The following is a 14,013-nucleotide window of genomic DNA, read 5'->3' as shown; positions in this document are numbered from 1 at the left end:
CAGGGTTAATACATAATTCTGAATCAAGAAAGGAATTTTTTCGTAGAGTTTTAAATTTTGCATATATTTAATGACAGGTTAGGTAGAATTTTATTTTTTTGTGCTTATTGTGGAATAAAGACTTTTTTTGTATTCAAAATCACAGTGATTTAATAAATATAGCTTTGCTATAGTAATACCTTAACAGTTGTTTTTCTTGTTGGACCCTTGCCATGGCTTCAGGTTTATGTTTTGAGGATCCAGGTGATACTTTTTTGTTGTTAAGTCTTTATACTCAAGATTACTCAGTAAAATAATGTGCTAGGAAGAAAGTGGTTGTAGCAGCATGACTATATACTCTCAGTGCCTAAATGGAGATACAAGCATAAAAAGAAGTGTGGAAATAATTGATAAATATCGCTGCAAAATAAAATATTATCAAACAAAATAAATAATTGTGGCTTTAGGCAATTCAGTAAATGACAAAACACCTGTTGCAAGAGTGCTTCGTTTACTCTCTTCTGTACAATGCACAGGAGCCTTCAGCATCTTTATATCTGTATTTTCTCAAAATCTGACCTTTTCCACTCCACCCAGAATATGATGGCCTAGAGGGTTTGTGCATCTGCATGCTGTGGAATGGCTCTGCCACAACTGGCAGGGGGACCCACTGTCTCGTGGGCAGTGCAAATTCTCATATGTGTCCATTCTCACCTGAGACCAGGTAGCTAGCTACCCCTAGTGTAATGCCAGTGTCCAAGTGTGCTGTATTGTATACAGAAAGAGCTGTGTTGTCTGTCTGGCTCTCAGACTGAACCAGAAGTTAAAGAGGGCTGAGGCAGTGGCAGGAGGTGGAAATGTATAGTGAAAGTCCAGCAAGCTCCTCTCATCCTGCCTTAATGCAATTTTACATGATAATATGTTGTTAAAAATGGAAGATCTCAGACAAATGTTAAGTTGTGAGATACACTGGACAGTCCTGGGTGATTTGGTCTGCGTAGTCACTTCACTGTGGACCACTTGCGTTCTGAGTCTGGCTCTGGTTTCTAGTGAAGTGTATTTACAATTTGGCTAAAGTTCAAACCTAATGTATATATGTTAGGATTATTTTTTGAATTAATAATTGTGCTAATAACAAGGCTATTATAAAATTCTTGAAAATTGAGGTCATAAATTACTTGTTTTTTAAAATCAGTTTTATTGGTGTTATAATTAAACATGATAGTGGGATAGTTGTGACATATTCATACACACATATTTGATTGGTTTTATGCCGAGCTGCCTCCCCTTGCCCTTTCCTCACACCTCCCCAGTCCTCTTCCTCTATGGGCCTCCCTTCTGTTTTCATGAGATTCTCCCCGCCTTTCATACATTTTTTTTCTCTAGCTTCTACATTTGAGAGAAAACATACAATTCTTAACTTTCTGAGTTTGGCCTATTTTGCTTAACAGTGTTCTCAAGTTCTGTCCACTTGCCTGCAAATGCTACATTTCATTATTTTTTGACTGAATAAAACTTCATTGTGTGCATATACTTCATTTCCTTTGTTCATTCATCTGTGGACAGTCATCTAGGCTGGTTCCATGACTTGGCTATTGTGGATCATGCTGCATTAAACATAGTATGCTGATTTTAAAATTCTTTTTTTTTTTTAATAAATGGATTTTTTTTTCCTTTTTTTGATATGGGGGATTGTACCCAGAGGCACTTACCCAGTTACATCCTCAGCTCTTTTCATTTTATTTTGAGAGACAGTCTTTCTAAATTGCCTAGGCTGGCCTCAAATTTGGAATCTTCCTGTCTCAGCCTCCTGAGTATAGAATTGGAGGTGTGTGCCACTGCACTCTGCTTACTTAACATTTTTTGTAATATGTACTGAGGAGTGGCAGGGCTGGGTCATCTGGTGGTTTCATTTCTAGTCTTTTGAGGAACCGCGTACTGATTTCCATAGTGGTTGTACTAATTCAGGGTCCACCAGCAGTGACTAAGTGTGCCTTTCCCCTCTCATCTTTACCTGCAGTTATTATTTGTATTCTGGATTTTTGCCATTCAGACTGAAGTGAGATGAAATCTCAGTGTAGGTTTGATTTACATTTCCCTTATTGCTAAAGATATTAAACATTTTGGGGCTAGAGTTGTAGCTCCCTGGTAGAGCACTTGCCTGGCAAGCATGAGGCCCTGGGTTCGATCCTCAGCACCACATAAAAATAAATAAATAAAAGTACTGTGTCCAACTACAACTTTAAAAAAAATAAATAAAACCTCACAGTGTGCCATGTAATTTAAATCGTCTTCACCTCATCTGAAATGTGGAGAACTAATCTCAGGAGTTCTTTTTAGTCTCATTATGAACTGAATCTAGGACTTAAGGTTTCTTTCTTTCTTTTTTTTTTTCTTTTTGCCACTGGGGATTGAACTGGGGGGTGGGGGGGGGACACTCAACCACTGAGCTATATACCCAGCTCTGTTTTGTATGTTGTTTAGAGACAGAATGTCATTGAGTTGCTTAGTGCCTTGCTTTTGCTGAGACTGGCTTTGAACTCCTGATCCTCCTGCCTCAGCCTCCTGAGTCTCTGGTCACCATGCCCATCTAGGACTTAAGGTTTCTGACATCCTGTTTTGAACAAATTTTAGATGAGCAGCCCTTAATTTAGGAAATTTTAAATGAACAGAAATACTGGCAGATACATCATTGTTTTGATCTTATTAATAATATTGGAACTTTTTTTTGTTCTGTGATTTAAGTTAATAGTTACTTTTCTCTCCTTCCTTCCTTCCTTTCTCCTTCCTTCCAGGGGCACTTTACCACTGAGCTACATGCCAACCCTCCCCACCCTTATTTTGCTCTAGCTTCCCCTTGTGACCAGAAAACATATGACCCTTGATTTTTTTCTAGTCTGGCTTATTTCACTTAGCATAGTATTCTCTATTTCCATTCATTTACTGGCAAATGCCGTGATTTCATTCTTTATGATGGACTAAAACTTTATTGTGTATTTATACCACAGTTTCTAAATTCTTTCATCTATTGATGGGCATCTGGGTTGAAGCCATAATTCAGCTATTGTGAATTGTGCTGCTATAAAAATTGATGTTCTATGCAGGTGTGGTGGTGCACAACTGTAATCCCAGAGACTAGGTAGGATGAGTTAGGAAGATTACAAGTTGAGGCCAACTTCAGCAATTTAGTGAGACACTGTCTTAAAATAAAACATAGAAAGGACTGGGTATATGGCTTAGTGGTTAAGTGTCCCTGGTACTGAAACAAACAAAAATTGATGTTCCTGTATCACCATAGTATGGTAATTTTAGTTCTTTTGGATAGGATAATAGGATAAATAGGATAGTTGGGTCACACTACCATGATTCCATTCTTTTTTTTTTTTTTTTTTTTAAAAGCTCAGTTTTAAGAGAGAGTGAGAGAGAGAGAATTTTTAATATTTATTTTTCAGTTCTCGGCGGACACAACATCTTTGTTGGTATGTGGTGCTGAGGATAGAACCCGGGTCGCACGCATACCAGGCGAGCGCGCTACCGCTTGAGCCACATCCCCAGCCCAATGATTCCATTCTTAAGTCTTTTATTTTCTTTTTCTTGGTATCAGGGATTTGAACTCAGGTGCACTTAACCACTGAGCCACACCCCCTGCCCCATTTTGTATTTTATTTAGGTCTCACTGAATTGCTTAGCGCCTCACCATTGCTGAAACTGGCTTTGAACTCGCCATCCTCCTGCCTCAGCCTCTGGAGCCACTGCTCCTAGCTTTTGTTTTTGAACCAGGGATTGAACACAGTGGTGCTGAGGCTGGCTTTGAACTTGTGATCTTCCTGCCTCAGCCTCCCGAGCCTCTGGGATTTTAGGAGTGCGCCATTGTGCCTGGCTCCATTCTTAGTCCTTTGTAGCATTTTCGTATTGCTTTCCAGAGTTGTGGTATTAATTTGTAGTTCACCAGCACTGTATGAGTGTACCTTTTCCCCCCATATCCTTGCCACCACTTATTATTATTTGTATTCTGATAATTGCCTTTCTAACTGGAGTGAGATGAAATTTCCATGCAATTTATATTTGTATTTCCCTGGTTGTTAGAGTTGTTGAACATTTTTTGCATATATTTGTTGGCCATTGTATTTCTTCTTTTGAGAAATATCTGTTTAGTTATTTTGACCATTTATTGATTAGGCTATTTATTTATTTCTGGTGTTAAAAGTTTGGGTTCTGTATATATGGTGGATATTAATTCCCTCTCAGAGGAGTAGCTGGCAAAGATTTTTCTCTTTAGATTTTCTCTTCATGCTCTTTCCTTTGCTGTGCAGAACATTTTAAATTTGATGTTGTCCCACTTATTGATTATTGATTTTATTTCTTGAGCTTTAAATGTCTTGCTAAGGAAATCAGTGCTTGTGCCAATGTATTGGAGTGTTGACCCTATGTTTTATTCAGAAAGTTGCAGTTTCTGGTCTAATTCCTAGGTCTTTGATAACACTTTGAGTTGAATTTTCTGTAGGGTGAGAGATATGGATTTATTTTCATTCTTCTAAATATGGATATTCAGTTTTTCTAGCATCATTTGTTAAAAAGGCTGTCTATTCTCCAACATGTTTTTGGCATCTGACACTTATATTGAGTATCAGATGACTATAACTACATGGGTTTGTCTCTGTGTCTTCTGTTCCATTGGTCTTCATATCTGGTTTGGATGCCAATAACATGGATATGTATTCAAATCTTCCCTTTAAAAGATGGGCTGGGGTTGTAGCAGAGCGCTGGTCTAGCATGTGTGAGTGGCTGGGTTTGATCCTCAGCACTGCATAAAATAAATAAAGTATCTTGTCCTCAAAAAAAAAAAAAAGGAAAATAAAAAGAGAAAAGAAAAATTAAATTGGCAATTCATTGTCCTAAGAAAACAGTTCTGTGTGTTTTGGAGCTGATAGTGACCATCCCACCCCCCCTCCTTTTTTAAGTAGCTGTGATTTTCATAATTCAGATGTTTGTGTCAATGTTTGCAGCTGGAGAATGCTGGAGGAGACCTCAAGGATGGCTGCCACCACTACGAAGGAGCTGTTGTCATCTTGGACGCCGGTGCTCAGTATGGGAAAGTTATAGACCGGAGAGTGCGGGAACTCTTCGTGCAGTCTGAAATATTCCCCTTGGAAACACCGGCCTTTGCCATAAAGGAACAAGGATTCCGGTAGACTTTTCATTGATGTTTTTAAGAGGGGTTTGACTTTGTAGGATGGAATATTTTGTTATTAGTTTGCTTGGACACTGAATTTTTTAATGAAAACCATGCAGATTGATTTTACAAGAAATTTCCCATGACTTTGATTTGGGGTAAAAGCAAAGAAAAAATTGTAGATCTTTGTCTAATATAAGGGCCAATTGCAACATCTTGGTACCCTTGTGGTCAGGCAGCATTTGGTTTATATGTGGTTCCTTCCTTCAGTGCCTCACTCTGGTGAGTGCTGTGCCTTTTCTTATGGCATGCTCACCTTTCTTGGTCAAGAGTCTTCCAGAAGCAGGCGGCTGCAGTTCTTGCCTGTAACTGTCCATAAATCTAATATTGGAGGTGCTGTGCTTCTCCCCAAATGTGGTTTTTTTTTTTTTTAAGAGAGAGAGAGAGAGAGAGAATTTTAATATTTATTTTTTAGTTCTCGGCAGACACAACATCTTTGTTTGTATGTGGTGCTGAGGATCGAACCTGGGCTGCATGCATGCCAGGCGAGCGCACTACCGCTTGAGCGGTAAAAAATTAATTTTTTCAAGTGAAAAATGGTTCAAAGAATTTTTGAAGACCTCACCGATATGTATATGCTATCCTGTGAGATTTTTGGTTTCTGAAGTAAAATGAATTGGAAATCAAAAAGGCAGGCTTAAATTTAACTCTATTCTAGTTTTAGGATACAGATTAAAGATGACTCTCTCTGAAATGTATTGTAGGGCAAGAAGGAATCCTTGAATTCATCTAACTTTGTTGTCTTTGATTTACCAGTAAGAATTGAGAAATCAGAAACATTCTGTCAAACCCAGGCATCAATGTTCACCTCATTTGAAACACAGAAAAATACCCGGTTAAATTAACTCAGACTACAAAGGTTTTAAAATATGAAGACCCAAATGCTTGATCACCAAATTCTTAAGCATGCTTCCTAACAGTTGCTAGGTGCAGCTACCCAGCGATGCTCTCTGCAACCGGAGAGGAGCTACAGCACCTTGCCTTTCAGGTCACTGTCATCCTCCTGCTGGCATTGCTCTCTGACTACCCCTTTATACAATAAATGTTAGTTTTGTGGCATGAGAGACATTCTAATTGTTTTAAAGATCTTGATCTGCCTGATATATAGCATTGGTATTTATAATGACTTGTGGCTTGTTGTGCCTTATAATTGCAAGTTAGTTTCAAAATAGAGTAGGAATTGAGAACTCTGAAAGCTCTTCTCAAGATTTATTGAGATAAGACGTTTCATAATTGGTTTAAGTACTGCTTAAGTTTTATCCTGGCTTTAGGCCATCATATTTTTAATTGTACTAAGAATCTTATCTCCTTGAGTTGTTCAGTAAGTTAATGAAGGATCATGGATGGTCCCAGAGTGGAGGTTACCCTTTACAAAACTAAAAAGTAACTTACTAATATTATTGAATGATAAAAATGTTTTATAGAATTTAAGCTTCTATATTTTTAAGGATCTAGGTTACAGATCTACATGTAGGGCTAATCCTACACCCCTTCACATTTATTATCTGAGTAGGTTGTCTTGCACCTCTCTTTTACAGGAAACATTGAATACTATATCTCATGTTACCTACGGAGTTAAGAGAGTGATTTTTGAGCTCCCAAAGATTATTGTTTTTTAATATATATTTGCATGCCCTAGCTTGTTGAGTTGATTTAAAAAAATTAGTTATACTTGGACACAATATCTTTATTTTGTTTGTTTATTTTTATGTGGTGCTGAGGATTGAACCTAGTGCCTCATGTGAGGCAAGCGCTGTGCCACTGAGCCACAACCCCAGCCCACTGAGTTGCTTTTTTATGTTATTTTGAATTATTAGAAGCTTAGCAGTATATTTCATGTCTTTACATGGCTGGCAGCCCCTAGGTAAAGGGTAAATTTTAACCCAGGTTTATGTAGACTTTTGGTTAGATCTTGCAGTTTGTCTTTTTTAGATGAATTGGATGAATTAATTTAATTGAAACTGAATTAGATGAATTGGATTTATCTGCAAACCTGTTGGTACTTTCAGTTTCATACACTGAGCGTGTATGCCTTGGTTGTGAGTCACCATGTATGGCAAACCTTTACAGTGCAGTCTGAAGGAACAAAGCTGCTGTGACTACACTCTTGTCGCTTGGAGGAGTGGGGCCTGGTGTTGTCAGAAATATGAATATTTAAGTGATACTCATTATTAAAATGATTTAATTTTTTTGAGTGAACGTTGAGGGCCAAATAAAAATAAAAATAAGATCAGTGTCCAAGTGAGGAACATAGACCTGAGTTTGTATCTCTTCTTTATTCACAAAGTTCCTCTGCTAAGTAAAACCCAGAGGATGCTCTGCAAGTTGTATTTAGCCCAATTATTATACTGGCCTAAATTCTGAGAGCCCAGAAAATGGGGCAAAATTGATATTAGCGCCCTCTCCTGGATCTCAGGGGAAATTGCTGAGAATATAAAGAAATTGTTTCTACTGGAGTATCCACTGACTCTTCCTTAAATCTGCAGTGCCATTATCATCTCTGGAGGACCTAATTCTGTGTATGCAGAAGATGCTCCCTGGTTTGACCCAGCAATATTCACCATTGGCAAGCCTGTTCTTGGGATTTGCTATGGCATGCAGGTACATCTATAAATTTGCTATGATGTCCACTTATGTTTTATTCTTTTCATGATTTATATTTCTATTTAGTTGGGTTGCATATTACTGCTGTGTATGAATTGCTCTACTAGTGTGATAGAATGGACCTTATAGGGAATCTACAGAAAAGTAACTACCTTTTTTGTGTGTAAATATATTGACATTCACTTTTCTTTAGTAACAAATAGCATAATAAGGGGCTGGGGATGTGGCTCAAGCGGTAGTGCGCTCGCCTAGTGTGCGTGTGGCCCGGGTTCGATCCTCAGCACCACATACAAACGAAGATGTTATGTCCGCCGAGAACTAAGAAAAAATAAATAAATGTTAAAATTCTCTCTCTCTCTCTCTCTCTGTCCCCCCCCCACTCTCTCTTAAAAAAAATAGCATAATGATGTGAATATGGTGAAATCTTACAGTTAGCTGTGTATGATGATGGCAGGTGCCTATTATTGCAGTGACTTGGGAGGCTGACTCATGATAGTTGTGGTTTCAAAGGCAGTGTCAGAAATTCACTGAGGCCCTAAGCAAATTAGGTAGGACATATCTCAAACTTCTTTTAAAAAAGGACTGGGGATGTCAGTGTTTAAGCACTCCTGAGTTCAATCCTCCGTACAAAAATTAAAATTAAAAATCTATAAAATCTTCAAAAACACAGGTTAAAAATAATCAGGACAAGTCTTCCTCTGAAATAATGGACTGTAAGAATTAGGTTTCCTCCAATTTTCAAAAGTGAAGATACTTAATAGTCTTTGTTTTTTTAATATTCATTCAGAGATGAACTGTCTGCAGTATAAAATGAAATTTGTGAGCATTTCAGACACATTGTCTAGTGATATCTAATGAATTTTAAGCAAAAGTTAAAGGCAGTTAACCAATTTCTATATTTAAATGCCTTCTTTCTCTTAATAATTCTCATATACATCAAGATGTGAGGTCTTGACAAGGACTTTTTAAATTAAGTTTCAAGGTTTTGTCTTTGGTAAATATTTTGCTGTTGTCTAAGGCATATATTTTGGACAAATGCCTTACTACATTTACTTACATGTACGAGGTTTTGGAGGTTGAAGAAAGTTTGAAATTAAGACCTTATAGGAAGAATTAATATTATCAAAATGGCCATGCTACCAAGAGCGTTATACAGATTTAATGAAATTCCAATTAAAATCCCAATGACATTCCTCATAGAAACAGAAAAAGCAATCATGAAATTCATTTGGAAAAATAAGAGACCCAGGATAGCCAGAGCAATCCTCAGCAAGAAAAGTGAAGCAGGAAGCATCACTATACCAGACCTTAAACTATACTACAGAGCTGTAGTAACAAAAACAGCATGGTATTGGCACCAAAATAGACTTATAGATCAATGGTACAAAATTGAAGACAAAGAGACAAACCCACGTAAATAGTTATACTAGACAAAGGCATTGAAAACATACATTGGAGAAATTCAACAAATGGTGATGGGAAAACTGGAAATCCTTATGCAACAAAACTAAATTAAACCCTTATCTCTCACCATGCACAAAACTCAACTCGGAGTATACCAAGGACTAGGCATTAGACTAGAGACCCTGCTCCTAATAGAAGAAAAAAGTAGGCCCAAATCTTCATCATGTTGTTTTGGGCCTGACTTCCTTTATCAGACTCCTTAAGAAATAAAATCAAGAATTATTAAGTGGGATGGATTCAAACTAAAAAGCTTCTTCTCAGTAAAGGAAACAATATCGTGGAATTTGGATATGAATTCTCTGGTGTTTAGTAATGTTTCAGCATTGGCGTAAAGCTTTGTGACATTTTTTTCCGCTTGTATCATCTTTCACCAGTATGAATTCTCAGGTGTTGGGTAAGGTGTAAAAAGCTGTTGGAGACTTTGTCACTTTTTGAGACTTTTTTTTACATTGGTATAATTTCTGTCTGCTATGATTCCTCTCATGTGGAATAGGGTTGAACCATCCTTAAATGTGTTGGCATGATGTTCTCATTTGTAGAGCTTGTTTTCCCTACAAATTCTCTGATTCATAAGTCATGATCTTTGAAGTTTTGCAACATTTTTCACATACCAGTCCTTGTAACAGGCATTTCATTTTTTAAAATGAGAGTTCTGTGCCACATTTTTGCCAACATTTGGTGTGATGTAAAGTGTTCTAGATTTGGGCCTTTATATAGCGTGCTTTAAGTTTATACAGTATATGTTTACCAGGTAAGTTCAGTGTCATTGGTTAGGATGATAGAAAAATAATAATGAGTCAGTAACATGTGAAATTCTCACTTAACAGAGATGATATTGATCAAGATTTATTTACAAAGAGGATAGGAATATAAATTGATAATTTTACAAAAAGTTATTACTGGTGATTATAAGAAAAACGGTTATCTACCTAAGAAAACTTAACAATGTATCTTACTTCATTAGATCATCTGAAAATTGAGTTAGCTAGGAAACTAGTCTCTAAGTAATTTATTATTAATTGACATGTTACAGTTACATGTTTTGCCTTTTTCAAAAAGTCAGAAGCAAGATTTATTTTTTAGTTTTAGTTGAACACAATACATTTTATTTATTTATTTATTAGGCAGTGAGCTGAGGATCGAACCCAGGGCCTCACACATGCTAGGCTCTACTGCTGAGCCACAACCCCAGTCCATATTTTTATTTTTGGTACCAGGGATTGATCCCAGGAGTGTTTAACCACTAAGCCTTTTTTTATATTTTATTTAAAGACAGGGTCTTACTGAGTTGCTTAGGGCCTCGCTAAATTGCTGAATCATCTTCTAGCCAATAAATATTTTATAGTAAATATTTAGTATCCTCTGCCTTGTTTTTGGTAATATGGGAAAAATCAATCTAGGGGTGCCCAGCCCTTTTTTAAAAAAAGATTGCAACAGGGTCTCCCTAGGTTGCCTTGAGCTTGCCATCCTTGTGTCTCATTCCTATGTGCCACTGTGTACCCGCTATTTTTTTTTTTTCTAATTTAATGTTCTCTGAAAAGTCCATCTGTAGTCTTAGAAGAGTTTGCATCCTGATTAAGTTGAATATTGGAAATTGGCTGTTTTCTTTCTGTATGCCTTTGTCCCACCCAGCTTGTGATGTATTGATCTCGGGTCCCGAGTGGTCCACTTTAACTATGTAGTACAACTTGATAATTAAAGTGGGATGGCTGCTGGAATGTTGGGAGGGTTATAACATTATATAAGGGGGGCATTCATGAGGCTTTTAAAAAAAAATCTGCTTGTTATGAAATCTGTGTAGATCATTGGATCCCTTAATGTAAGCGACAGTGGCTTAGTACTTCCCCCTTACATCAATTTTCTGTATAATTACAAGACCAGATTTTTCTGTCATGGTGAGAGAAGCCAGGCCTGCTGATGTTAAATGTGTAAAAAAATGTTGTCTTGGGCTGGGGATGTGGCTCAAGTGGTAATGTGCTCGCCTGGCATGGGTGCGGCCCGGGTTCAATCCTCAGCACTACATACCAACAAAAGATGTTGTGTCCACCGAGAACTAAAAAATAAATATTAAAAAAAAATTTCTCTCTCTCTCTCTCTCTCTCTCTCTCTCTCTCTCTCTCTTTCTCTTTCTCTCTTTCTCTTTCTCAAAAAAAAAATGTTGTCTTTTATGATTATCTGAACTTCCATAGTATGATAATGGAATTAGGCTTTTGGGCAGAAATTTACCCATTCTGTCTCTCTCTTCCCCCTCCCTCCCCGCCCCCCTTTTCTCTCTCTTTCTCTCTTTGGTACTGGGGATTGAACTCAGGGCCACTTGATCACTGAGCTACATCCCCAGCCCTATTTTGTACTTAAATATTTAGAGACAGAGTCTCACAAGTTGCTTAGCACCTTGGTATTGCTGCTGCCTCAGCCTCTTCAGCTGCTGGGATTACAGGGGTGCGCCACCATGCCTGGCTTTTATTTTGTTTATTTTTATTTGGTGCTAAGGTTCGACCCAGTGTCTAACACTTGTGAGGCAAGTGTTCCACCACTGAACTACAACCTCAGCCCCCATTCTCTTCCTGTATAGCCATATTCATGTTTATATCTCTAAATAATATGTTTAGTTTTGTTCATTGACCTTTATATACATGAAATCATACTGCCTGTATTTTCAGCTTCAGTTTTGAGGTTTATTCATTTTAATACATTTAATTGTAATTTCATTTTCACTGAATTCATTTGAATATAACACAAATTATTTCTACATCTCAACATACAGGACAGAGTTGTGTTCCTGGTCATCTTCTAATTTTGCATTTTTTATAGTAGTATATAAAAATATCTTCTGTCTGTATCCCTGTCAACCCTTGCCATGACCAGAGCTTAGTTTTTTTTTGTATTGCACATTTAGGGAAGATATTGTAGTCCGAATGTTCTTTTCCTTATTTCTCTTTATTAGTGTATTTATTTGCCACTCGTGCTGCCTCTTTATTGTAAAGGCTTATTTGTGACTTTTGCTCATTTCTCTGAACTGCCTTTTTTTTTTTTTTAAATTTTTTGTAGTTATCTACACGGACAGCATGCCTTTATTTTGTTTATTTTTATGTGGTGCTGAGGATCAAACCCAGTGCTCTGCCACTGAGCTCCAGCTCCAGCCCTGAACTGCCTTTTTAATTGTCTTGTGGGAGTTCTTTGTAGATGCCCAATATGGAACTTTTGCTTGTTGTGTTAATTGTAATCCAGATTGCAATTTATTTTGTTTCCCCTCTCCTTTGATATTCCCACAAGGTTTTATGACATTGTTATGTTTTAGTTTTTTGATACTGAGGATTTGAACCCAAGGAGCTTTATCAGTGAGCTACATCTGCAGTCATTTTTACTTTTAAATTTTTAAAATTTATTTATTTTTCATTTTTTTATTTGTTCTTTTTAGGTGTACATGATACTGGAGTGTATTTTGATATATTATGCATACAAGGAGTATAACTTCCCGTCACTTTTATTTTTGAGGCATGGTCTTGCTCTGTTTCTCCGGCTGGCTTGGAACTTGGCATGCGCCATCAGCTGTGACGCACTGCTTTGTCCTGTTATTTTTGTTGTTAGAATTTCCCCTCCCTTTCTTTCCCCCATTCAGAGCCTTATTGTAGAACTTTGTCTTAAGACAGAGAAAAGGAGCTGACCTGAATTTTAGGTGGTAGACTTGGGGAACTATAGGGTTTCTTTGAGATGAAACCTTGATGTTTTCAGGAATCCATACTTCAAATCAGAATATTAAAACCTAAATATAACTACAAAGTACTTTTTAGTGTACATAGTTTCCCTGCTCCTCCAAATACACACTTTCCTGGTTGCTTGCCCTCTTCCCTTCAGTTCTGAGTAACAGAACCAGAAAGAAGCACAAAAGCTTTCTGCCAAGTAGAACAGTTTTAAGTGCTATTGCAAGCCCTGGGCTTTGTAGGAATTCCTGAGACTCCTGAGTTAAGTAGAGTTCCAACAGTCTTAGTTATTTTGGTTTTTCAATTGTCTTATAATTATAGTTGCAAATTATGGGAGGCAGAAGTACAATGAGGTTTATTGATGCTAAAGAAGAAAGTATTCATTCTCATTCAGCAAAGTTAAAGGACAGCTGTGGGCCATAAACTTTAATAGGCCCCTGGAATGTGAAGAGACCTGCAGACAATTTTACTAGTTTCAATGACTAGATTAAAGAATGGGGAAAATGAGAAGTGAAAGCAAAAATTAGATAAGTCAGCTTTTTGTCTCTTTGACCAAAAGACCTGACAAGAACAACTTAGAGGAGGAAAAGTTTGACTCTTGGTTTCAGAGTTCAGTCAATTCCATTGCTTTGGGTCTTAGGTGGGACAGCACATGATGGCAGAAGGGTGTGGTAGAGGAAAGCAGCTCCAGAAGTAGCACCCAGGAAGCAGAGAGACTCTGTGTCTGCTCCCTAGAGACAAAATAGAAACCCCAAAGGCACCACCAGTGTTTCCTAAATTGCATGTTAACCAGTCTGCTGTCAGTTTTATATGTCTGAGTTTTTAGTTTGAAAAATCCCAGGTTAGACAAAGTGTGTTCCTTTACTGCTGGATGTAATCTGAAGCTTTATTGTGGTCAGATTTAGTGTGAATCCCTAGGAGAGATTATAGAGGTGGCAGCATTTGCTCAGGGTTTTGAAAAATACTCCTCTCCGAGTTTTAGGAATGTTTCCTTAGCTTTCTGCCTGCTTCTTTGTGGGGGGCTGGTCAGCC

The 14,013-nt window shown here is 37.5% G+C and overlaps 1 protein-coding gene across 1 annotated transcript in view; it reads left to right on the top strand.

Annotated features, from left to right (window-relative positions):
- The window catches only part of Gmps (guanine monophosphate synthase), a 44,982-nt gene that overhangs the window by 3,635 nt on the left and 27,334 nt on the right, over positions 1-14,013 (top strand). Inside the window, exons 2-3 of the mRNA XM_078043526.1 lie at positions 4,986-5,167; positions 7,699-7,813. Coding sequence (XP_077899652.1) covers positions 4,986-5,167; positions 7,699-7,813 — 297 coding nt within the window. The remainder of the gene's footprint in view (positions 1-4,985; positions 5,168-7,698; positions 7,814-14,013) is intronic.

The sequence above is a fragment of the Ictidomys tridecemlineatus genome, chromosome 3 (assembly GCF_052094955.1).
Source record: "Ictidomys tridecemlineatus isolate mIctTri1 chromosome 3, mIctTri1.hap1, whole genome shotgun sequence".
In the NCBI taxonomy this organism is placed as follows: domain Eukaryota; kingdom Metazoa; phylum Chordata; class Mammalia; order Rodentia; family Sciuridae; genus Ictidomys; species Ictidomys tridecemlineatus.
The sequence above is the reverse complement of the archived record's forward strand: the minus strand, read 5'-3'. Positions and strand labels throughout refer to the sequence as shown.